General features: G+C 33.6%; 1 protein-coding gene across 9 annotated transcripts in view; it reads left to right on the forward strand.

The window, feature by feature from the left end:
- The window catches only part of LOC149579504 (methionine aminopeptidase 1D, chloroplastic/mitochondrial-like), a 180321-nt gene that overhangs the window by 107282 nt on the left and 45090 nt on the right, over positions 1-27949 (forward strand). For 5 of the 9 annotated variants that reach the window (XR_016365143.1, XR_016365142.1, XM_089833275.1 and 2 more), the window contains exons 5-10: positions 2725-2841; positions 10391-10552; positions 10658-10699; positions 10926-10997; positions 14637-14716; positions 18005-18099. Coding sequence is in view for 5 of the 9 variants with exons in the window: in XM_089833275.1 (XP_089689401.1) it covers positions 2725-2841; positions 10391-10552; positions 10658-10699; positions 10926-10997; positions 14637-14716; positions 18005-18099 (568 nt within the window). In the remaining 4 variants the exon portion in view is untranslated. The remainder of the gene's footprint in view (positions 1-2724; positions 2842-10390; positions 10553-10657; positions 10700-10925; positions 10998-14636; positions 14717-18004; positions 18100-27949) is intronic. The other 4 variants (XR_016365146.1, XR_016365148.1, XM_089833285.1 and 1 more) reach the window with 1 other exon arrangement.

A 27949-nucleotide genomic window follows, 5' to 3' on the forward strand; every position in this document is an offset into this window, starting at 1 on the left:
GTTGGGATATTTTAATAGGCAAAACTAAAGCAAGTGTTCAGTTTTGGAAAGGAAAATGGTTATGTTTAGTAGGAAGAATAACTATGCTTAAATCAGTCTTGTCACGTATTCCATTCTCTGGATATGCTATCTTAAAAGAAGGATAATATTAACAAAAGTTTAAAAGACTTTCTATGGCGAGGATCAAAAGATTAGAGGAAAATATCTCGCCTGGCCTGGGACAAGGTTTGTCAACATAGGTCAGAAGGATGATTTGGTGTACAAAATCTAAAAGATCAAGCAACCACTCTCGATGCCAAGCTTATTTGGAGAATGATTGGATTCCCCATCTAAATTGGACAAGGACTCTGTATAACAAATATTTGCATTCTAATGACCCACTCAGTGTCTTTAGAACAAGAGATCCCCCTAGGGATTCTAACTTATGTTAAGTTGTAGGTCAATCATTTTGAATAAAGTTACATGGAAAATTGGCAAAGGGGATCAGGTGGGATTTTGGACTTACTCTTGGGAAGAATATCAAATTATTATCAATATAACTTTGAATCAACAACAAATATTTTGGAGGTTAAACTTGGTTCATCTCTCATTAACTATGTTGAGAAAGATAGCAATACTTTCGTAGTATGGAAATTGAAGCCATTCACAACGTTTAATATTCCTCGTCAGGAATAAGAAAAACTTATTAAAATATTAAACGAAAGGAATATTACCTTTACAAGAAAGGAAGATAAACTATTATGGGATGGATCCAAGAATGGAGATTATAACTCAAAAGATGGCTATGACTACATAAATAATTGAAGGCATCCTAAAGTGGAATTGCCCTATTTTGTATGCTAGGACTCCCCATGCTTACTAAAAGCTGGTCCCTTTTCCTGATTAGCCCCCCAAAAAAGAATTTCAACTACGCATAGAATAAGAAGGATTAATTTTTAGGGCCCTCTTCGATGTCTCGTATGTGAAGCATGTTACGAAGGTGCATATCATATTTTGTTGAATTATTTATATGCTTCAAAAGTTTGGAATTGGTTTTGCATCAAAATGAATTATAAGATGACTCTACCCAACTCTTTATCTTCCCTATTACTCTCCAGGCCAAAGTTTTATCCTGGTAGTCTTTATCATGGTTTGTGCATAATATCTCCTCGCATAATTCTTTTAGGAATGACCAAAGGAGAGAAACAAAAGAATTTTGAATAACACTAGCATGGCATGGGATCAACTTACTATTAAGATAGAAGTATCCATTATTGAAATTGTCAATTGTAAAATTCTAAGCCTTAATGAGACAAATAATCCAATCCCACCTTCGGATGATAAAATGAGGAATTAGTAGCCAAGACTTCAACTACCCTCATTTTTTGGCAAATGTGGTAAGACCATAAGATAGCAAGGAAAAAAGGGCACTCTATTTTTGGTCCCCACATGCAATGAATTGGGCTAAATTCAACTTTGATGGTGCCTCTAGGGGCAGTCTGGGTATAGTAGGCTTTGATTGTTGTATTAGAAACGATCATGGTGAACCTTTGGCCATATGTTTGAACCAATAGGTAAGGCAACTAATAATGATGTTGAACTTAAGAGCCTTAATTTAGGGCTTGTGGTTATGCTTGAATAGTTCAATCTATGCCTAATTGGAGATTAAACTCTCTACTTACTAAGGCATTGGCGGTAGCCAAAAATATTGAGAAACTAACAATTAACTATATTTATAGAGAAGGAAACTGTATGATTGATAAATTAGCAAATGAAGGGGCAGATGGGGAAGTGATACCATGCTCTTTCCACCCATAGCAACCTTGATAATCTGCTAATTTGGGGGTAGATGAGATATTCTTATTTCTCATCATTATTCTTTCAAATTCTCATCTACTATTAACTTTAAAAATATTAAATGCAAGTGATCTCTATATTGATCAAGGCCTTTACAAGGCAAATAATGACCACCTTGAAACAAAACTCTTTTACCATGGCCTTGAAATATCAATTAATTTTATAATCATGATCAATCATATATATAGGAAAGGTAATAATATTATGGACAATATAGCAAACAAGGGGATAGCAAGCAATGATTAGTCCACCTTTTCTCAATTACAACTTCCTAAACTATTTATAGTTTAATTATTAATCAAAATTGTTCCTCCAAAACCAAACATTTTCATTAAATAACATCATATTATTCTATCAATCTTGGATGGATTCACTCGGTGTACTTGAGAACATTTTTTTATGAGAATAAAATCTTGAGGCGAGGTGGTGTGTACTTTTTGTGCAAGAGTGACTCCTTCCTCTGTGCAAGTTTTATTTACCCTTAACTCCTCGATTAGCGATGGCATTAGTTTCTTCTTTTTCATTACCTTCTTCCCTTATTTATTGGGGAATGTTTGCTTCAATCTGCATATCAAAAGCCATGGATACCCCAATCAAGCTCACCTCCCCATCCCATCTCATGGATTTTGATAAACCTATTTAGTTAGAAAGGATTATGCAGTTTGTGTCAGTAAGAAATAAGGTTTTTTGGAGAACAATTATCCAGTGTTTAGGAACTCAATATACCAATTGTCCAAACAGGTTTCCCTCCAATGTGGAGGTAGTGCATATGTTTATAGCTATAGGCTGCCATTGCTATGACAATAATGAACTTATCACAAGTCTTTGTTGGGAGTTGTTTGAGGAAAAATTATATGGTGATATTGATATTGTTTTGCTGAATATCAGAGGAGAGCTTACGGTTCTGTTCACTGCGAACTTCAACATGTTATATGTAAGGGTGGAACCGGTCAAAGATTAATCACCTTCACTGAAGATCCAACGGGTTTTTGTGGAGATAGGGAGGTATACTAGAGAACTCTTTGATTCCTCGTGTTCTTCTTTGCCATCTTGGATTGCATTGAAAAAGACTGGTTGAAAAAATGATTCAAGGAAGATGGGATTTTGCATGAACAACCCCTAAAAGCTGCCACTAAAGATTTTGTGCAACTTCTAAGGAGTAATAGTGGATGCAGTTGTTTAAATTTTGATAACATGTTGTCTTCTTTCTAGTTTATTATGAATATGCAAACATCTTTAAATTTTTCTTAGCCGCATAACTTCATGAACATTAAGGATGTATATAAATAGTACTATAAGTCAATGAACAATAGCTACTACAGTTTGGTAAAATATCTAGTTATAGCTGAGTTTCAAAGTATTTGTTTTTAGAAATTTTGTTTTACTAAGGTTACGAACTAAATGTAGTTTATAATCGCTATCTTATTTAAAGCTGTGTGATTTTAGCTGTTACCATCTAGGTTACCACAACCCCTTTGCAAGGGAACTCTGATAAACAAAGCATAGCATCATCAATTTAGAGAAGACTATTTCTTGGTTTCATTTCTCTTCATCTTCCTCAGTAGCTCTGTAAGACTTTTTCGTTTCTATGTTCCTTTCATACAAAAGGACCGTAATTTTAGGGAAGTGGCTCAATTCCATCGTAGGTATTCTGAAAATTATGAAGTAGTCTTTTGGTTGAAAAACGAGAATGCTTTCCCTTATGCCTTGTTGTTTCATGGTTGACAGTCTGGGAGTGCTTTCTGCCATGCTATGTTGTTTTATGGCTTGAGTTAATTCCTTCATAAAGCTAATAGTAATAGCATCAATATTTAATGTTCCCGAATTAACGAGGACAGATTGGATTAATGGATTAATAAGATGGATGGTTAAATTTTTTAAGATCCTTCATAAGGTAAATCTGATAAACAGTTCTTACTTCGGTAGGCTAGCTATGGCTTCTGTGGTGTATGTTAAATTCTATGGTTAATCCCATGAATGCTTCTTAGTTTGGTTTTGTTTTACTCTAACTCCCCTTCAAGTATATAGAAAGAATGATTTCATAAAGATTGGAGGTTCTTTAGCGGTGATATCTCCAACACCAGATGTAAGTTAGAAATGGCCCCTCATGGCTCCAAGAATACTATCTCGAGTATTAAGAGAGGGAATCCATGGTAAATTTGAAATCTTTGTAATCTCTCCTTAAAGAGAGCCATGCAATACTGCATTTCCTTATATCAACTGTTAATTTTTGTATCTCTTAATAAGATGTAAAAAGAGGTATGCCCTATTCAAAACTCTATGTTGGGCATCTGTATTAGTTAAAATTGTAACTTCTCATCTAAGAGATCTATGTAATTATGCATCAATATGCAAACTAGGTTGTAATCATGGAATCTTTGATTAGTTGTAAAAGGGGCAATGCTCCCTTCATATATTGGGCAAATGTATTAGAAACAGTACTTCGGTCCTTGGCTACATTGTAGGTTTTCTTAACCCCGTTCTTTTTCCCTTGGTGCCTGCACTTGAAGGAGGATTTTTTGTAAATATTTATGATTTAATAAAATGGGCATTTGCCTCTTATCTATAAAAAAAAATTCTTTACATTCTATCATTAATTTGACTGCCTTAAATTGCGAGGTTGTCTTCCCCCGATTCATAAATACTTTCTCTACCAAATGCTTAATTGATTGGAAATGCAGTGATGAGTTTTTTCTACATGCCTTTGTGTAAAGTTTTTGTGATTGCCATTTTGTATAGAAATATTTATAAATTCCGATTCGGAGAAAGTTTTGGTAAATTGCAACGAAAAGTATCCATTTCATAATATATCTTGATCCTTCAAATTTTTTTTGCTAAAGTTATGCGGGAGAATGATATATTAAAGGTCAGAAGTTCAGAGCGGCTATGAAGAACACTCACGGCATTATCCAAATTCAAAATCTAGTGAATGTAGTAGCCCCCAACCCCATCCATAATTTAACTTATGCAAATGGCACATAACCTGCCCCAAAGTTTTAGCAAGCAAAAAACAACAGCTAAAGACAAAACTTGGTAGGACTAAAAATTACCAATGAGGTGAAAGATTCAAAATTTTATATTTTGCGGTGAAAAATTTAATTTTAACATAAATCAATTTTTAACATTAAATATCAAAAGTAATCCGATATAAAAAAACCTTACGAGTAGGAAGCGTTTTAAATGAAACTCAAATTTAGCTGCAATTTTATTTGCTAATATTTTGATTTGGTCTAGGGTCTTTTTGGTGTCAATTTTTTTTTAGTTTTCTGTGTAGTAGTGCGTACAATGCAATTGATGTTTCGATGTACTATGTGTGTAAGTCTGTTATAAGTTTTTTCAAGCATGTAGATGATGTAAAGAAGAGTAAAAGGAGTTTATTATAAATTGAGCTCTTTGTAGCTGATGAAATATTGTACCAGTTTAAAACTATTTATCTAGAAACAAAATCAATCTGATGAATTACAACAAAAGGAGAGTTTTCTAATAGACTGCACAAACACTACATAAGACAATATCGAAATTGTCGAAATGAACTTTTTAATATCTCGTTTTCATAATTGTGCTGTACAAAAAAGAAAACAATACAGGTAAAGGGGATGATAAGTAAACATTCAAAATTTTACCTCGTGAAAATAAAACACTTTGAAAACAACGAAAAACAATGTAAGACCAAATTGAGTTATTCCATTCCCCCAACCTGCGAAAATGAAAGATCCTGTAGCCAATTGTAGTTTTATAAAATGAGTTAAAACACACATTTATAGCAACCCACTTGTTGCTGTTATGAATGCTTATAAAAGAGAAGATGAAACGGTTGGTGTATCATTTAATTGTATGAATTTTTTTAAACGTAATACGTTACCAAACTTTCAAGGAGTAGTTATTGAAAAAGTTACAAAATTGAGCACTTGCTAGGTAAGCATAAGACTATTAAATTAATTTGAAATATTTTTAATGTCTATATATTTACAGACATTAGTGTTGTCACTTTAGTAATCCTATGATTTAATAAACTTACTATAAAATCTATAAAATGAGTCTATCATGGAGATAGTGAAATTGAAGAAAAAACTTTTGAAAAGTTTAGCCAATTGTAAAACTTGGACTATGCTGAAGCCCACTTAATTCCATCCTTTGCGCCACATATTAATACCCAGTCCAATTTTTCCATGAACATATGCAATATAAGAAATTCGCTCTTCAATGCCCATGGTTGCCCACTTCTCAGTATGTAGCATTATCAAGTCCAATGCTTACCTCATGCATAACACAATTTCATTTGCCATCATCCTAAACAATTCTTTAATAATGCCATCAGCCCTGGTGAACTTTTCAAAATCGAAACTCACATATAACAACCACAACTTGTAGCTCTCCACCACATCATTTTAAGTTCTGTAACTCTCCAGCAATTTGTCACACGTTTTGCTATCTTCCTAACACCTTTTCATCTGCATCTTTATGCTTTCAATGCATTTTTTATTCACCACACCTAGGTAGGCAGAATTTTCACTAGACATGGTTAGAAATGCTTTTGAATTTTTATCATAGATATGGCCTTGCCCTTTTGCACGATATAAATTGGAAAATTCTTGTATGGATGAACCCATTACAAGTTTACGCATACAGTGTTAAAGAGTTAGAGTTGAGATACTAACATACTTTGGTAAAAAGAACCAGTAAAATTTGCAGCCACACAACCATTGGAACAAACTTATGAATTCTCAATGTACACCCAAAATTTAGCATTAATTTTTGAAGACAGTTGTCGCCCATTTCTCTTTGGCTTGTATGAGAGTCTTTCAACTAAAGCAAATATTGTATTTAGAAATCCTCAATCTGAAAATAAGTTTTAAAGCTCACCTATTGCTTTGTCACATTTCTTGGGCAAAACGCAATTTTTGTTGCCTATCTCCAATAATTGATAGTACCCCAGCATGATGAATATCGGATTAAAATCTATTTTTCAAACACTTAAACTCCATTTGTGCTTATCACTTAATCCATTTGTTGACCAAATTGTTTTGCAAGTATGACAGTGCTTTACATGATCCTCCTCTTTGCTAGTAAATTTAGTAGCTTTTTCATTTTCGATGCCATTTGTGTACTTATGTTACTTCAGCTGGTTGAGTTCCTAAACTGGTTGGGATAGAGTCTATTGGATTGTGTTGACTACTATGCGGTGTTCCTCCGACATCTTGATTGCTATAGTGTCATCAATGTCACTGACCTTGACCTCTTCCTCTTCTTTCTTTGGGGATTTCATTGTCTTCGTGCGCAGTGTAACGGTTAAGTTCCCAAACTGGTTCATAGTTTCTTCACTAAAAAGAGACTATGAACCAGCTGAGACACTAACCAGCATACTTCGCTGAAAATAACCAATAAAATTTGCAGCCACACAACCATAGGAACCAACATATGAACTTTGTATGTAAGTTCAAGCTTCAGTATTGATTTTTGAAGACAATTGCTGGCCATTTCTCTATGGCATGTATGACTGTTTGTCAACTGAAGCAAATATTGTATCCAAAAATTTTCATTCTAAGAATAGTTTTTAATGCTCACCCATTGCTTTGTCACACTTCTTGGGCAAAACACAGTTGCCGTTGCCCATCTTCAATAAATTATAACACGATGACCATCAAATGGAGATAAATGGGAATATTCCGAACAAAACCTACTTTTATCATTTTAAACACCTAAACTCCGTTCATTCTTGTTAGTTACTGCATTTGTGTATCAAATTGTTTTGCAAGTATGACAATGCTTTACCAAATCCTTGTCTTTGCGAATAAATTTTGATTTTTTTTTTTGTGATGCAAGTCTTGTACTTATGTTACTTCTGGTTGGTTGAGTTTCTGAACTGGTTGGGTTAGAGCATGACAGGTTGTGCTGACTAATATGCAATGTTCCTCGGACATCCTAATTACACTGGTGTCTTAAACGTACCTGACCTGACCTTGGCCTCTTCCTCTCCATTCCTTCAACTTTGCCTTCCCTCCTTGCGCAATGTAAGGGTTAAGTTAACTAATCCGTTTCTAGTCTCTTCTAACAAGTCATCATCGTTCCCTTCCTGGTGGTATGCCTTCCTACCATACTTGTGACTACATTCTTGTCTACCATACTTTGACGGTTTTTCTTTCTACCGTACTATTGGTGGTATTCTTCCCTACCATACTAATTTCCTTTGTCTTCCTCACCTACAACGATGCCAACTTGGGTCCCATCTGCCAATCGTTCGTTCGATAGTTCCACAGCAAGTCTCCTTAACCATCTACTTTGATCTGCTGGTTTTTGGACTGTTACAACTATTTGGACGATCTCACAATGGTTTGTATGTTCTCATCTATTTCTCTTTTTGTTTAAGAGGTTGAGCATTAATTATTGCATTGCGTCTATTTGACTTCGTCCTATTCCTCTTATTCCTTATGTCCGTTTGCTTGGTGTCTATTCTCTTCGTACATTTGGAGAATTGGTTGCTGCTTGTTATCACAATTAACCCCTGCATGATGATTTTAGAGAGCAAGAAAGGTTTGTGTTAACAATTGAGGGAAACAATACATTAACTGGTCTACAACATGACTCACTTTGAGGGCACTCCACACAATAGTTTCTGACACTTCTTCTCGTCCAACTTCCATCGTTATGTGAGTGTGGATTCACACTTTCAACAATGTTATGAAGTTTGAGGTTAGTGCCCAGACACCTTCAAAAAGTTCTTGGTATTTATCGTCTTGCTCTCGACTACTACTCGCACTAATGTCTATTAGCTGGCCCATTAGTTTTGCTCTGCCATCAATACTCCATCACTTTTGAAGTTAGTATCGACAATAGTGCCCGATGTATGCCCCAGTGGGCTAATAGGTTTAATGCATGTAATAACAATATGAATCATAAAAGAACATGATATGTCAGAGAACACTCAATGCTTTTGTATTAATTCATAAATTGCTTACAAAGTATGACAACAATATGACATCATGTAACAATAATTTCAATGACAGGATAAGATTTGGTATCCTTTTCAATCCAAGGAAAGTACATATATAGATGCGAGGGGGTGCAAGGCAAACCATCACAACCTATAACTGTCGACCCCTCAGTTACACTAATAATCTGACAATATTAATAGCATAAGTGACGAGCTCATAAACCTTCAAAAAGTCAGAATTGTTATATGCTGGCCAAAGATAGATTTGGGAGAAAGAAATCAGAACTGAAAAACACTATCTAGTGGTAGAAGATTATAGTAAATGGGTAGGGCAGTTGTAGAGTTGACCAAACTTGCTGTTAGGGACAAGAGGGCACTCATATAGGATCGAAAAACCCCCTGATGACTTTTGTCCAGTTACACAAGATGCCATGTGTCTTTGGGAGGATGAGACATTGACAGGGGAAATAGTTACAGGCAAAACAAGTAAGAAACTAGGGCTTTGGAAGACATCCACATGTGGGCTTACTATACAAATTCCTTCAAGGGAGAAAATTATGTTTTGTCCAATAGTATAGAGTTATTTGATAATGATGTGATCTTATCTAATAGTAAATCTGGTGTGTGTGTATTTCTTATGTTATTATTGCTAAATAGAAATTGAGGATCGCATTATTTAAAGAAACTACTTACTTGGTAAGACATATATGTCACCATAATTTGTTGCAACTGTGATTCTAGTGCAAATTTGGTAGGGGACATTATAGACAGATACATGGGCCGTGATTCTATACTAATATCGCCTAACAACTAAGGATTGTTGTGCCAAAAATGACTAAAATAAATCACTACTAGGCTCAACCTTGCTTCTATCCCTACATGGAGAGCATAAGAGTTGTACAAACATAATTGTATCAGTGTCCTCATAAGTTGTCAAACTATTTGTTAGTTCTTTTATTTTCATTAGTAGACTTTGTATATATAATTCTCTGCAATTTCAAGAAATTTTATAAACCAAATTTTTTCTTTTTCAACATTGTCATCTTTTCTATATGCCATATTTACTGCTAATCTGATAAATTAGATACAAAAAATTAGAATAAAAATGGCCATGTGTACTAGCAACAATAGTAAACTGTCTCAATGGTCTTATGAAATTATTTTTGAGAAGAACAAAGATGGTTGGTCAAGGATTCCAATTCATTCAACCATACCATCCTCCCTTGACAATACACAACATATTTAAAGAATCTGACGCTTGCCAAGAGGAACACAATTGTTAACCAACCAAATCTTATAACTAGTGTAGAGTGAAAACAAATTTAATATAGATGGTTAATACATTGTTAGATAATCAATATTTTTCAGGCATAACAATAGGCACTGTGCACTGACTACACACCTCAAAGTATTTCATGCTTCCACTTCTTATATGTTTTTAGTGTACTGATATTAAAAAAGTCTTTTGTATTTGTGATGCATAGTTTCTCTGAGCTATATCATTATAGAAAAATCTGCACTCTTGGTTATAATTTGCAATTTACTTATTTAATTATTCTGTAAGTATTATTGTATTTTATTTTCTTGCTGTATTTATGTGAAACCTATTTTGACATTCTCTAGCCAGGAGTCACTACTGATGAAATCGACAAGGCTGTCCACAAAATGATTATCAGTGGTGGTGCATATCCATCTCCTTTGGGTTACAAAGGATTTCCAAAAAGTATTTGTACTTCAGTAAATGAGGTTGCATTTCATGGAATTCCTGACTTACGCCCCTTGGAGGTAAATTGCTATTGAATCGAATGAGAGACATCTTTGTATTGATACTGTTTGGGCTGCTGTTATCACAGTTTATTAATGGAGTTAATATCCTAAAATGCATTGCAGGATGGTGATATTATCAACATTGATATTAGCATTTACTTGAATGTAAGTGCATATCCTTTTCTTTATGGAATTTAGAGTGTAAACTTTATTTTGTCAGGGGAGGTTGGAAATTATTTTCTATAGTTTGTGTATTCATTGCCTCGGACGATTTTATTTAATTGGTTATTCAACATTTTAGTTACAATATGTTGTCTGGATATAATTTACTGAAAACAGTTACAATTTCTTGTAATTGTTTAGTTGATTTATTCTTCGATTTTTGATTTAGGGATATCACGCAGATACATCAAAAACATTTTTGTGCGGCAATGTTAATAATAATGCAAAACAATTGGTGGAGGTAACATCTTTTCCAAGTATTTGACTTGGCAACAATTTAATCGATAATTTAGTTTTCTAAGTTTCTTATTTATGGCAGATTTATTTCGGTATTGTGTTACTGTCACTAACATTTTTCTTATTGTTTCCTTCATTTAAATCTTCCAAAAACCACCCTAACTTGTGTTCGCTAGATTGAAAAACACATTACACAATTACTTTTAGTTGTACGTACGATTTTTAGTGATACAATCAATTTTTGTATGTATTTGCAGAAGTGAAGACCCAATATCTTAGATTGAGCTCTTCAATAAATGTTTTTAGCAAATGAAGCTTAAATCAAACTTATAATAGTATGGCATTGAGAAGATCAAACATCATAGTTACAATGTTTTTCTTAATACCCTTAAAGGTTCCCTGATCAATTATTTTTTAATGATATGCAAGGCCTTAATCTAAGATTATGTCCACATTTCAAAGCTCTTTTTCAACAGGTTCTCTAGCTGTTATATACAGAAGAAAGTCTGAAACCTCTGATAAACTTGTAGTACCAGAACTGCAATCTTAGAAAATTCATTTTATGCATCCTTGCTCCATATTGCAGACACTATTGTATAGCTGCTAAGCCACTTGTAGCCGCTTCATGCTTATTGGAAAAGCTGTCATAGAAGATCTTCAATTACCTACCCAATGTCCTTGGATTTAAAAGTACAAGGAGTTGTCCAAATAAAACCAATTCTTCAAGCTTGTTGGGTCTTGAAACCACTGATTTACAATTCTAGAACACTATTTTACCTTCAAGGCCAGGGGTTTTCATTCGTGAGGGAAAACTAGGGCCTAATCAACAATTTGGGGATGTATGAAGGCCAACGAACAAGAATGGATTTTCTGAACATGATTGAATGTGCTGAAAGATATGTGGAAAGATATTCATAGAGTAATTAAGGTTGTATTTAAACTAAATTTAATCCCTAAGGTTGTCACTTTGGTTAAAGGCTAATTAACTGCACAAATAATCTCTTATATAGCCCATATTGACATTAGTAGAAGAAGTGCAAGTATACATGATTAACTTGTAATGAACAAATTGACAGTTTTATATATCAGATTGATGAAACTTCCAGAGTCCGTCATAATTAAATTCCATTGCTTCTTGATTAATACCACGTGAATTATTGATGCCAACAATTCTGATCAATTGCTGTGATCGATCATCAGGGCTGAAAAGCAAGAGAAGATAATAGAAAAGTTCTATATGTGGTGTATCCCTGTTTACAATGCTAAATCCTGAATTGCAAATCCACTAAAAGTACTTATAGGTAACTGATTACACACTATGCTTTGTCTAAAGATGTGTGACTGAATTATTAGTTTCTAGAATTGATGGCCATTTAATGACAGAGTAACAGTTCACTTGACAAAATATAGCGAAGTGAAGCACGGCGGACTGATGGAAGTGTAAAATGCATCAAATGGATTCAATCAAATATAGAGTGTTTGAAATTGTCCAAAAACTTACTACAGAAATCCATATGCAATCATGAACCAGAACAGGCAATAATGCAATACCAAATGGTTAACAAAAAATAGTACTGTTATGAGGTTTTCACAGCATTGTTCTGTTGTGAATGGGAACACCCTCTTTTTGTTTTAATAGGAGTAGTGGTATTAGATGCTTTTAGGTGGTCTTAGGTTCTTTTAGTTGGTAACTATTTTTCAAGTCACAAAGTTGAACAAATGAGTTTGGGCAACTTTGGTTTGTTGGGATAGTTATGTATATAAAGACTGTGGGTGAGAGCTGGGCTAAGCTAGTCAAGGATATGGAGTTGAAACCAAGGGATTTGTAAAATGAGTTAGAACCTTTTGAAATCCCTTATCCTAGTTTCAATTTCATCTCTTAAAGTCGTGAAAGATTGTGGGAGATAACAATGCTAAAGGAATGTTGAATACTGATATTTGGCTGTCTAGAATTTTTGGGAAACTCCCAAAATCTGGAATCTTTATTATAACTCCTACGAAGCTGAAACCTATTTCAAAGTATCTGACAGTATTTCTTAAACATACAACTCGAAGTATAAGAAAGGAAATTTTTATACTCAAATGTTCTATTTTATATAAATTGTCCTGCTCTGAGCTGAAGAAATGTACTTGAAGAATTTGGGAGCTAAGCACTAGGTCAAAATCTAACCATGTCCTAGGAAACATAAATCCTCTGGATACCCAAAATTCCGCCCCTCTTAAAATTGAGTTGAAAGTCCAAATTTGTGAGAAAAGTGAAATAAAAGTGAAAAATGATGTGTTGTGGAGCTGAATTTCCTAATTCAAAGAATCCTCAAGAATTTTCTAATTTAAAACCTTAATATCTTTCAGAATAGCAGTTTCAAGCTTTTGCTATCATTGGCAGACCACTATTATTGTTCAAGATTTTTAATTTTGAGACAGTTTATATATGTTGGTTCTGGTATTTGTGGATTGCCCGGCTGCCAAACAACCTATTTCTGGCAAAAGCTCTAGTCATTTTGTTTTTTTTTATATCCCTCTTAAACTGCATTGCCATGTAAAGTATTAAATTATATTGATTACACAAGCATGTAAATTTTGTAAACAGTTACAACTGCTATTGATTTTTAGGTTTTCAGTATTATTTTTCTGTTATGCTTGATACTGAAATTATTGTTCTGATTCTGTTTGAGTTATAGAACCTTATGATGTATCCAAAGTTATTATTCATCTGCCTATCACTTGCATTATGTGTGAATTGTTTTACAAGTCAAATGCAAATTAATGATGGTTACAGGCTTTGTATTGTGGTTATCATCAATTAGAATATAGGTACCTCTGAATAACTATTCTCAAGCATTTATTTTGTGAAATCAAGTTTGTTATCCAGTCACAAGCTTTCTGTCTAATGGTAATTACGTATAACTTTTGGTGTATGAATACCTTGCTAGAAATTATATGGTTTTTTTAGGTTAATTGTCTCAGTCAGGTCGTAAAAGTAAAATTTAATGTCCTGAGTGGGTCCACTGTTCCAGTTTTGTGTTAATTCCCAAGAAACAAAAAAATAGGGCAATTGAATTTTTCTTGCACTGTATGTATAAAACTCTAGGAAATTACCTTGTGAATGTTGTGAATAGCTGTAGATTTTGTTCATTCTTTAATATTCTAGGATTCTAATTAAGATAATCATATTTCATGCTTCTTTACAAAGGAGTTTCGCCTTCTAATTTGAGGAAAGGTTTTACCTCGCATGTTGCTTTATAAAGAAAAATTATAATGCTAATAATCTGGCATAGAAAGCTGACATTAAGTTGTTTGGTGAAATCTGAACCATTATGTTTAAAAATATTATGAGGGATATGAAGTTGTTCCTAGAAGATCTTTAGCAAGATCCTTCGAGGAGTATAAGCTAGGTTGCAGTGTAGTGTTGTTATAGTACCCTGTTTTGATGCCATGGACTACCTTGTTCAAATAACTGTTATAAGCTGAACCAATAATCAGCAATGATCATATGGATACTAGTCTATACTTATGATAGGTTTAGTTTTTTCCGAGGATCATAGTATTTTGGTACAAACATAATTTAATCATGTTTTACAAGAAACATTCCTTTTTGGTATACTTTATATTAATTTTGGTATTAATCTGTGTTCTGCTGCAGGTGACAGAGGAGTGCTTGGAAAAGGCGATTTCTGCTTGTGGACCAGGGGTTCAATTTAAAGAGCTTGGCAAAATATTTGTGTGAGCATCTATGAGTTTGTGCCATTTATTTCTCATCATTTAGATAAGAGCTATACCCTTCTTATGTAGTTGTGGTATATTGCAATTCTCTATGCCATAGTTTTGGTTGCTAGTCCAAGTTACATAGATTTTAAGATTAAAGCATACTTGACATGGCAAATCCACATAAGAAGCTCATATAAATCAGAAAAATAATTGTACATGTTCTGCTCATAAAGAATGACCAAATGTGAGGTCAACTCCATCTAACCTTCTTAGATGGACAACCATGATTGGTAGTGCATGCTGTGGATTTTATATAAATTTAGTTGATTCTTTCTTTTTTACATACTTCAGCATTTTGATAAGAGTGTTTGCATAGCCTAGCATGAAGACTTTTAGAACTCGCCCTAGACTTGCGAGTCCCATGGCTTTCCGAGTAGAGTTGCCATGGACTTGTGAGCGGAGTCACGGGGAAAGACTTGCGAGTTTTTAGGAAATGCCAAAAAAGGACTTAAAGCCTATGTTCCACTGCATTTTGGGGATGGTGACGGGGGGCAGCAGGGGACACATATCTGGGATGTTGCCTAATGATCCAAATGTAGGAGACTTGAGTATTCAAATTTTGAAAATATATAATTATGTCTGTGGATGAGTGAATTTTTGGAAAAAGATTAAGGTGTGTGTGTGTGTGTGAGAGAGAGAGAGAGAGAGAGAGAGAGAGAGAGAGAGAGATGCCAATAACTGATTATAGACAAGACTAAATTCAAATAAATAACCAAATCACAAGTTACAACAGTAGTATAACAACATAAATGATAAGAGCAACAGTTGAAATCTGTATGACAACATTATAACAATAGTAAAAAAAATCAAAACCATTGTCTATCAATACAAATATCCAAATTCAAATATCTCAAACATGTATCCAAAAGTCTGTAACATGAAATTATAATAGGCTACAGGCACAACTTATGAAACTAAACCTCATTCTAGCTATCAAGTACTCAAATTCTTAGAGTCTCTGATTCACCATATCCCTCTGATAGAAGTGGATCATCCAATGAATGTTTAAATTCAAACTTAATGAGCTTAAAGGTTACATTTATGTGTATATATATATTTAAACAATATTAGTTGAATTATTTTTTATTCTAATAATTAAATGTTTAAAAGCCTTTAAATTAAATATTGTATTTATGCTTTGAATATATAAAATGTTAAACATATTTAATCACAAATTTCACTGCAAAAATTTAATCACAAATTTTATTGTCTGTAGGAGCGAATTTGAACCCTGTGCCCCTACCCCATGTCCCCCAACATTGTCAACCTGGTAAAAACAATTTAAGGAAAAGTCACAATTTTTAATGCAAAATCTCCTCCATATATTTCAGGTACACTTTTTCTTTTGGGGATGGGTTAGGGAAGTTTTGGGCATCCACCACGCATTTTGGACGTGGATCACCATCCCCAAATGTTAGGGATTTCATGATGATCCCTTCCCAAACCTGTTCCATATTGAATCCGAGGTGGAGATGAGAGATGATGAATTCAGCATTGTATACTACGGTTTATTTATCACACTAATAATAATTATTTATTTCAAAAATTGTCAATACTCTATAATAGATGGGTCTTCCTTGGTCTTCGCATATTCCATAATAATGGTAGAATTATTATGCTCAGGTGGAAATAGACTCTCCCTCATGAAGTATCCTTGTTTTGGGAATCTTCTCCTCATTGCGCCCGAATTACTCAACCTTTCACAAATTCCCTCTTCATTACAGATACAAGCTTACTCATCTACTATTGATACGAATATAGGTCCTTTAGAATTTGGTTTACTTTTTGCTTCCAATCATAGAGAGTGAATCTTGTTGTCCAAATCCAACTGTATTTGCCAACTTTATCTATTAATTCTTATCTAATATTAAAGCTCAACATCCTATCTTGCGCTTTTGGTCTCAATTGATTATATGGTCTATACTGAGTCAATCATAAAGAGGTTGAAATTTTCAATTGAGTGCATGTGGATATCAGTAGAGTAATGTGATCGACGAGAAATTCAAAAAGGAGCCTCACGTTTCAACTCCACATATATTCCTAATTGTTGCGTGGCTTACATTGTTGTTTGAAGCTGTTGATTTTCTTCATTACAAACTGTTTGTTCAATGACTTTATTAAAGTTTCGTAGTTATTAATTATTTATAAGTGTTTAGTAAATGGATTAATGTATTATTAATTCATTACTAACAATCCATATTGTATTTTTAAGAATGTTAATTGTACATTCAGACTATTAATTCTTAATTATTAATATTGATGAATAAAACAATATTGATTATAAAATGATTATAATTCATTGTAAATTATGAATATTGAGTTAGAAACAATATTGACTATAAATTATAAATAATTATAAATGAATAGGAAAATAGAAGTATAATAAAATATGTTTTATTTTTGCATTACATTATAAGTGTTGATTTAGTCATATAGACTAGTTACTTAATAGTTGAATAGATACTAATTTAAGATCTATATAGTCAAGTATATGTATTACACCTTTACTTATTTACTCATACGTCAAGAATGGTTTGTGACAGATGTTCCCTATGGTTTCCTGCTGTTTTGTTGTAATCGGGGACAACAAGGGGACATTTCCTTTCGTCCCACTGCACACAAAACATTTTTGGGATGAAAATGAGTCTCCTAGGGAAAGGAAACATGTTTCCGTGTAACATAGCTTAAAGCCCCTTTTTAATTTTTCATTGGCCAAGCCCTAGCGTAATTTTTTGCTGACTCACAAGTTGGAGTCCTATTTAAGGCTGCTGAATCTGTGCTGAGCTTGACTTTTCAAACTATTGTGCATATATTGATCATTAATACATATCTATGTGTGGGTGCAAACTACATACATTTTTAGTAAAATAAAACAACTGTTTCATTATTTAATGGTGGAATTTTTTAATGTTTATTGATAATAGCAATACTTCTGAACGTCTATTTGGCTATGAAAGTTGGTAGCATCAATGGCATCTTGACAATACTTTATTGACTAACAACCTTCTTAGTGATTTTTGGCAAATAATGAATAATTGTAATGTTTGTTGTGATCAAAATGTAATTGCTCTTGCATAATTTTCTCAAGCAAGATTAGACTTGAGTATGAAATGCAAAATTCAAAATGTCTATTTGACATTAGCCATAGATATTTTAAAAGAATTCTGATTGAATTTGGCTTTTATTTTGACAAACCTATTTTTCAGCTTTATGAAATGATTTCTTTCCTTTTTTTTTATAAAGTGATATTGCAGGGAAGTATGGATATAGTGTTGATACAAGCTATGCTGGCCATGGCATAGGAAAGCATTTTCACTCAGCACCCTGCATTAACTTCTGTAAGTTAATCTTTATTCTCATTTTTCTTGAAAGCTAAAAAGTCACGATGCAGACCTTCACTTTTTTTATGCTTTTGCAGCATTTGTATGACATTTGTTCGTGCCATTTGCGTTCTTCATTTATGCACATATGACTGATATGCTGGTTTAATATAAACCCACTTTACATGCAGAATCCCTTTACCCTTTTCTTGGAGCATGGACTTGACAATGAGAAATATTTGGGCTGTTATTATGTTTGGCGGGACACCCATGGCTTTCTAAATCTGTTTGCATTGTTATATGTTTCTTCTGACAGGATTATCAAACTATGGACTACATCGTGACTCCACACTATCAATTAGAAGGCTCGGTATCGTTCCTCAAAGGTCTATTGCTTCTTTTTGTCCTCCGCAAAGCCTTTGATATGGTCACTCGATGGGCACTTTTTCAAAGACTTTGTGACATTGACATCTCATACCTATTTATCAGTACCATTATGAGACTTTATGAGCTTGTTTAGTGTCGTCTTAGGAATCCCATTGGCTTCTCCAACTACATTAGTAGCACCATTGAAGGAGAAGGGATGCCCCCTATCTCCTACTCTGTTTGGGATTTATATTGATGAGCTTGAGGTATTCCTTTGGAAGAACCTTCTTGTGGGTCATGGTTCCCTTCTTCACCATGTGTTGGCTCATATCTTGCTTTTTGCAAATGATATGGTTCTTTTGGTCTCCTACCCCAAGGGCTTACAAAGACAGTTGGAATCCTTGGCTTCCTTCTGTGATTTGAGAGAGTTGACTGTGAACTTGGTTAAGACTAAGGTAATGGTCTTGAGTTGCGTTAAGACTTCCCATTTTCACTTCATGTTCAGTGCCTCTGAGATTGAGATTGTTTGTAGTAGTAGCCCTTAATCAGTAATGAAAGAAAAAGATTTATGTGATTTTTTCTCAATTAAAAGGAATATATTTTTAAAAATAGTTCTCAATTTAATATTTAATAATTCATATTTTATCATTTACATTTTAATCATATTTAAGAATATATATATTTATTATTCAAAACTTATATCTTTAATACATATATATTCATACATACTACAATAAAAACATTTAATTTCTTTGTAGAAACTGAAGGACAAATATAATAATAAAAAACATAATAATTTGTTAAAAAGGTCTCTCGGCGGCAACAAGCATGGGTCGTGTGTTTGGGCGAGTGACTATGTGCTGCTACCCTCGGGACAACAAATTGTAATATAAGACAAAAGGAGATCCAATAGGGATGGACAAGGAAAGAAATTAAGAACATAGAACATAACAGTAAGGAGAAAAGACCTTTCCACAGCAACGAAAAACATAGAAAAATTGGAGTCGTCAACCAACAAGAGGTTAATAATAAGCAGCGCCAACCATATAAGATAGGGATAAAATAATACACAGTGACAATAATTCATCCACTTACCAAGCAGCTAGTAAATAATGAATAGTCCAATAGCAGTAAATAAGGAACTGGAGATAATAATAATAATAATAATAATAAGAAAAAATATTAATAATGTAGAGCCAAATTGTAAGGACATCAGTCACTCCATAAATACATCACAGAGATACCGTCACAGTTAAGACTGATCCAGTCAGCGATCAGAGATTGTAAGGATCAATAAAATTCTTAGTTGCTGATTTGTGAAACGAATCCGATTCGGGCACTGAATCAGATCTGTGGTTTAATAATTTTCTTTTTTTTGCTAATTATGATTCGTGGGGGATTCTTGTGTGTGTTTATATATACTAAAAGATAAGAGAAATATACATAATTCTAAAACCAAATCATTTCATACTATGAATTTATGCTTTTAGTATGTATCTATAAATTTAGTATTTGATCATTTATCTATTTTCATGATTATAAATAAAAATCAACACATTCACATTTATTTACTTAATTAAAAAATGAAATTATTATCCTTGAGGATCCTCAGGCTGTGCCTTGGATCCCTGACAATTTGGATAGGATCCTTGATTCTGCCTTTGGATCCGTGGCCCATGGATCCTGATGGTTACACAAACAGAATCAAGGATGCTGCCCTAATCCTCAAGGATCCAAGCCCGAATCTGGATCCGGTCTTTCTAGAACGAATCCAACAACTAAAATAAAATTGTAGAGATTAGTAGAGAGAAACATACAATAAAGCCATACCAAATTGGTGCAGGAGCATCAGTGTTGGTCCTCATCATTTCCTTCATTTTTGGTGTGATAGTCAGTCATAGGATGTCATTTGATGTTTTTAATAATTGATATTAGTTTGGAGTTTAGTTGTGTGAGTTTTGAACCCAATAAAGCTATGTTAGCCACTTGGTCAACCTAGGTCAATGCAGTCAAAGGTCAGATTTTCAGCAAACTTGGTCATATGATAATATTTTTATCTTGGCGTACAATTTAGACCCCTTGGTAATGGTTGTATGGGTCTCAACTTTGTTGGATTGGAAAATGTTCAGAATGTTGCAAAATTGGTAAAAGTGCTAAATTGTAAAGTTGCTGGATTGGAAAATGTTCAGAATGTTGCAAAATTGGGAAAAACGCTAAATTGCAAAGTTGCAAAATGCAACTCTTGGAATGTCTTGTCAATCTTTGAAGGTGAACAATTACTTTTGGTTTTCCTGGTTGAAATACCTTCATGGAAGGATAAAGGATATATGCCATGTTAAAATGTATGGGGAGAAGACAGTTTGGATAGTTAGTGGAAGATTGGGACTTCAATTTTGGTTGGAAATCGTACTGTACCTGATTGTAAGTTCATTGTTTACTTTGCATAGCTATTCATACTCACCTACTTATTAATGGGAATGAAAGAGGATGTTTTGCATTACATTTAATATGATTTGACAACCCTTTGTTTGTAGTTTAGTGGGCTCTTTGTACTCTGATTGGACTTAGCTATCACTGTGAATGTATGGTTGTTAATTAGGGCTTGGTCTTTATGGGCTATGTCTCACTTTAAAACCACTGTAACTATGGATTTTCACAAAGAAGAAAGATATAGTGGTTTGAACCAGAGCTGTCTTCACTCAAACACTTTGCTTCCTACCATGGTCATACTTTGCTCTATTATTTAAGCTAGGCATTTGGGTATGTGAGTAGCTAGGGTTTGATAGCAGAGTATTGCAGAAGAATGGAGACGGTGTTGGTTCACTGTGATCGCTTCTTAGGAAAATATATTTATTGTTCATACTAATTAAACTGAGACTTGACAAGTAGGTATATTCCTAAGACCGCTGAAACATCAAAATTCCTGATTTTTAGGCTTAAAACCCTTAAACCTAGGGTTTCTAGTTCAATGGTATAGAAGGGATTTGGAGACCTGATTCTTTGGAATCTTGTAGAACTCTGAAATGGGTGTTTGAACATATTTTTTTCTTGGGGTGTTTTGGAAGTTTAGAGTTATAGTCCTAAATCCTGATTAGGAGGCCTAATTGTTTAAGGTCTCTTTTAGGCTTGTTTTGAATTTTTCTCATTGTGGGTCTACTTGAAACTCTTTATATTTTGTGAAACTGAAGAAGAGCCTGATTTTCTGTTTTCATTTATATATATCTCATATCAGTAGCGTTCTTCTGCAGACCATCTATTGTCCATGATGACTGAGCTGCATTTACCTTGGAACTGTGTTGTCCAGTTCTTTTATATCCAAAAGCATCCGGTCTGAATCTTCCGAATGTGTCAAATGTTGAAATTGAGGGCCATTAACATTGTCAGTACTATCAGGCGATGCAGATTTCTTTCATAGTGGTTAGTCTCTAAAAAAGAATGACAGCAAGAAAGTAATGTCGTGGCATCCAAATCAAAATTTGGAAGATGTGTGAGATGGACTACAATATGGAATCTTTGATATCTGTAATGCCAAAGCCATCTCCTTGATGATGGCGTCTTTCAGATTACAATCATTTTGCTGTTAATAAAATCAAGAAAATAGGAGCAAGCAAAAATCATTGATGAAAGATTCATAGAATGAAAACTCAGTCAAATCTCATAGGGTTCTGAAGATTACACAGGAATTCATGAAGCCTGCGATGGATATAAACAACAAAAACGTGGGACATATTCAGAGATTCGGTGAAGGTACAATCGTCAAAAAATAGTTAATGTTGAGAGGTAACAATTATTAACAGAAAAAGTCTAGTACTGATGGAGAGATATACAAGTCATCCCAATTCAATAATGAACAAGCAAACACGCTTATAAAAGTCATATAGTCACAACCGATTGCTGCCTGGATTAAATCATGTGATATGTTAGGGGGAGATCATCCTCAGCAAGTCTCAACACTCTCGAATGGGCAGTCCACCATGTCAAGGAAAGATGCAAAAGAAAGAGATTCCTGCTAGAGAAGACTAGACAACACCAACTAGCAAAGTCTTGCAGTTATCTGTAATTGAAGACACAGACGAATTGGTCATTCTTTTCATTCATTGCAATCTGCATGTTCGTTCGCCCATGTGAAGCAAATAGACTCAGATATGATAAAATTGTTATTTCAAATTGTTAAAGCATGTATCTTCGGTCTGACCATAACTATGGTAAGCATATATGTATGTATATATGTACAACAGTATGATTCACATACTGTTATATACATATGCATCTATATCATTGCTGTATGTGAATTGATGCATAGTTGAAACCGACGATCATATATATATTTTCTGAGATCATTTAAGTCATAATCAAAACTTATTCTGATTCCGTTGATTTTAAATCACTATTGATCTATATTTTATCGGGCTGCAGTTCATAATGATTAGTAATACATTATTAGACTTGTGTTAAGTTTGTAACAAATCTGGTATGACCAGTTACACCGAACTGGTGTGATTGTGAATTTTCATGTCTCCATTCAGAGACAAGACCATTCATCCTCACACCCCTTCGTGTGATTGTGAATGTCATGTATCCATTTAGAGACATGACCATTCACCCTCACACACCTTCCTGTGATATGTATACTTGATTTGCTCGAATAAACAAGGCATCGAAATCAATTAATCCAAGCGCATCAAAGGATCAAAGTACATTTCAAGTTCAAGAACATTATATTATCTCTGTTATTTCTATACTAACATATACAGATTCTAGAGCAAACCTATCCATTGTTAACAGTGTTCATACCTGCAATAATATTGTGCATTGGTCAGCCACGAATTTGAAATCTGGTAAGAAACTTTACATGGTATTAGAGCCTTGTTAAGGAGAGATCTCAATAAGTTTAAGAGATCAGATTTCACATTAAATTGCAATCTCTCATTATGCTGTTGACGGTGGAATTGACTTCGTAGCACCAAAGTTGCTGGTTATGTGATTGAATGTTGGCAGAACAATCTGGAAGTTTCAGATCTCAGCCCTCCTTAAATTATTGAAACGTTCAACTGGGAGGAATCTATGATACTGTGTGGACGTAGTGTATAGGTTGAATATACTGCATATGGACTTGTCTTTGATTCTACTTGAGTCTCATATGTTATTTGTTGAGCTTTTGGAAACAATGGTCATAGGTCCAAAACAGTTAAAAAAAGGAAAAAAAGAGTGGTTGTAGACCCACGAGGATGAAAGTTTTAATCTCACTTGCTCCAATGCTATCCCATGCTCGCATAAAATGTTTGGAAAAGACCACTCTAACCCATGTGCAAAATACAACAATTATAGTTAATAATGGATGAAAGATGTAACTTGTGTTCTAAAGGGAAAAAAATGAATGACAATAGTAAACAGATTACAGGTGGATAGACAGATTGGTACATTACATTGAAGTGGCAAAGATAAGGTCAAGAACCAAAAGATTGTGGAGCAAAATGTATAGTTAGATGTATCAACATATCACAACCCTGAGGTGGTTGCTTCAATGGTTGCCATGTTTGTTGAAGTGGCATGCGAGGATGAGATTGTTAGGAGGAATAAGGAGCGCAAAGCATGGCTTTGTAATATGAATTCAAATATTGTATTTTATAGTGAAACTGTAAAATCCCGATTTTTCGGGTCTAAATAACAATTAACATACTCAAAGAATATAGTTATTACTTCATTTCATAGGAAGACAATTATATCATTCATGTTCATGTGAATAAGATTTATCGTTAAAATCAGTTAGACAAAATTTCTTGACTTAAAAACTTGAAATACCATCAAATGAAATCATTACAGAAATTGAAAACTACATACCTCGGAAAGTTGAGATCGAAATCAAACTAGGGATGCTTTTACAACCACCCGGGTTAGTCCACAAATACCTCTATAACAATACCACAAAATGACTTCTATCCAATATTGTTAAACCAAAATCAAATGACGATTATCATTAAATATCGTTATATAAAATTAGGGCATCACTTACCACTGTAATCATTAGGGCATCGATTACCATTGGAATCTTTGAGGGCTTCTGATATCACTGATTCAAATAGGGCTTTTGATACCATGGATTCAATTAGGGCTTCCAATACCACGGATTCAATTAGGGCTTTCGATATCACTGATTCAAATAGGCTTTTCGATACCACGGATTCAATTAGGGCTTCCAATGCCACGGATTCAATTAGGGCTTTCAATACCACAATTCAAAATAGGGCTTCCGATACCACGGATTCAATTAGGGCTTCATATACCACAGATTCAATTAGGGCTTTCGATACTATTGATTCAAATAGGGTTTCCAATACCATGGATTCAATTAGGGCTTCCAATACTATAGATTCAATTAGGGCTTCTGATACCACTGTATCATTTAGGGTTCCAGTCGTCTCTCAATCAATTAGGGCTTCAGATTCCTTTCCTTCCGATTACTTAACTGTGACAGTAACTCAAGATTAGAACATATACTTATATTCAATATTTCATATAAATGAAAAACAATCCATAAAATCTATCTCTTGCATCTAGGTGAAATAATGAAATAACTCAATTAATCTTATCTTCTTGCATATTAATCATAAAAATGATAATACTTGTTTCCGACAACCAATTGAATGTATGACTTATCTTTGTTTGATGCACGTTTAGTAACTTGTGGAGAGATGAAACATTGTCAGGGGCTTAACCACCCAACCTCAGACCACAACTTCTCCCCACACGATCTCTAACGAGAAAGGCCCTCCCTACCTAGAATAGATAGGGATCATCTTGGCATCCACAGGAGATCGTAATAACAGGAATATGCATGAGCTATTAATTATTTCATATTAGATGATAAATATTGAAATGTCATAACTGATACTAGTTCATATTATTGATGATTCCTTTCTCACATCTCATCACCCATCTTCTTGGCTACACAGTCGGGTGAGTCCCAGGTATTCGGAATTCTCAGAGCAAACGACCATCAATTATTCAAGAAGATTACATACAACCATCATTTCTCATTTTGTGTTTACATAAATTATGTTCTTCAAAGATTTCAAAAATCGAATGCCTAATTACTTAGATTAGTCATAACTGAATTCTCTTCCATGTTCTTGCATGTTATCTCCAGCTCTTCACCATTTCATGGCTTCTCTGTTGGTGAATTCCTCGGTGTTAATATTATTCTAGATTGTTCAGAGAAGCATGTTGATTTATAAAATCAATCAAATTTTTAAACAACTGCCATTTGAATTTATAAATGATGAATTCTCAAGGTTACTTGATTAATAATTTTTGATGCACTTCAGAAAACCAACAACTAGTATTATATATTAATCACTAACTACTATGCCTAGGCGGCTATGGATGAATACTAAATCAGAAAAGAGAAGAGATGGAACACATTTTTTTAAAATTTATTCACATCATTGTTTTACACCTTCACCTATGATGGCATCATTGCTTGGTGAATGCATTGGTGTTCCGATTGCTTGTTATCATCTTGTAATAGAAAAATAAAAGAAAATGTATTTTAATTCTGAGATAAATGGTTATACAGAATTGGTAATCTGTCATGGTGCAGTAAAACATCGTTATGCAAACCTCTTGAATACAGTTCTATTAATTATCTTCTTGAATTCGTACCAAAATATATAGATATACAGCAGTGCTATGGTTCCTATGTATTATCAGCACAAAAGATAAAAGACTGATGTTATGATTTGAAAAGAAATAAGGAAGAAATCCGCAGATAATAATTGGTATTCTGCACGTTTTACTATAGACAAGGCATATGGAAATAACACAAGGTATTTTTAGGGTCTTACGTGACACTTCTACTACAGTTCGGCTTACTCTATTGTTGAGAAAAATACTTCCAATTTGAAACCCGCGGCAAAAAATATCAAGAGATTTGAGATGGATGAATAAGCAGTAATAGAAATTGATATCGTTCTCAGTTGTCTTGAGAACCTCCAATAGCAAGGAGACGATATGGAAATAAGAAAAGGAAAAAGATTGGGTTGTAATACGATATGAGACTCTATAAAAAGAAGAGCTTGACTTTACGACTTCTTGCAGTTACAAGAATCCATTTGAATTCCCAAGAAGTCTATACGAATTCAAAACATAAATTCGATTGTACATGCCAAATAATAATCGGTTAAAAGCAAGAATAAAAAAAGACGAAAATAAAATTGGAAGATTAAAATTCGAAAATTATAATAATACAATTATTATAATTCGAACATTATTATAATGTTATTTGTAACATTACTTGTTAATTATTAAATTATAATGGTGCCAAATCATTTTATTTATTAAATGCACGTATATAAATTATTATTAAAATAATATGACAGATAAATTAAAATCTTTTAAGATACGTTTTATATTTTAACTCAATTATTTTAATTAAATTATTTATTAAATAGTTCATGCGGGTCCTGCAAATGTATTCCGTTCCAAGCCACTAGGTCTTCTACCCATCTGCTCAGTGATGGTGATGCTCCTGCCTAATTCTTTTCTGACAATGCTTCTACCCCTTCGACGTGTTTTTTGCAAAGAAATTCTCCTGTAATTAAATTATAAATTATGTAATCATAAATATTCGTAACGGTTAACCTTCATGTCAATTCCATGAATTAGTGATTAACGATCATCTAACATATTATCTTCATTTGAAATCATAATGATTAACTATCTTACCTTTTTGCCAGATTATAACGAATTAAACTGCCAACTAACTTCATGTGAACCTCAATGGCTATATTCTAAATTAGGTCAAAAATTGGGATGTAATAGAAACAAATGATCCTTTATTATTTTTACTAAAGGCATGTGGATTTAAATTGCAGTTGATTTGTTCTTTATAATTATCTTCATATTCTGTAAACAATTTAAATGTCAGATAAGTGGCATGGTCATTTAGCATCTTAAATGTGATCATCATAGATATAGTGAAATATCGAATTGTTTCCGTATTTTTATCTAGTTGGTCTCCCTACCATAGGAGTTAAAGTTCAATCTGGACTAATTTAAGATTGCATATATATTTGATTTGTTGCATCTTGATTATTAAGTTGTTGACAGTATAAGCGCATAGAATTTTATATAGTTGTATGTGAAAATCTTCATTGTGGTTGACTTTGTTGACTGAATAAGCATAGACATTGGTCTATCGAATCATTGAAGTATTATTTTTGGGTTTATATTTGAAGTCATAAAATCTATATCTTCCTTCTTACAAGCATGAAGCCAAGTGTTAAGAACATTACACAAAATATTTAATCAATTCAAACATTTTGTATTCAACCATTTCAAGCCCTCAACATTCAATTTCATTTTTATTGAGTTTGAGGTCCTTGCCAAATGGAAAACTTTCAAAGCTTAAATTTGCTATAGAAAAGTTTCAAATCAAGTGATTAGGTTTTGGAGTGAAGGTTTACCCGCCTTGGTCTAGTGAAACTTGAAGTGTAGGGAAACT

This window comes from Cupressus sempervirens, chromosome 1 (assembly GCF_028749045.1).
Source record: "Cupressus sempervirens isolate cs-2001-9-10 chromosome 1, ASM2874904v1, whole genome shotgun sequence".
NCBI classification, from domain to species: Eukaryota; Viridiplantae; Streptophyta; class Pinopsida; order Cupressales; family Cupressaceae; genus Cupressus; species Cupressus sempervirens.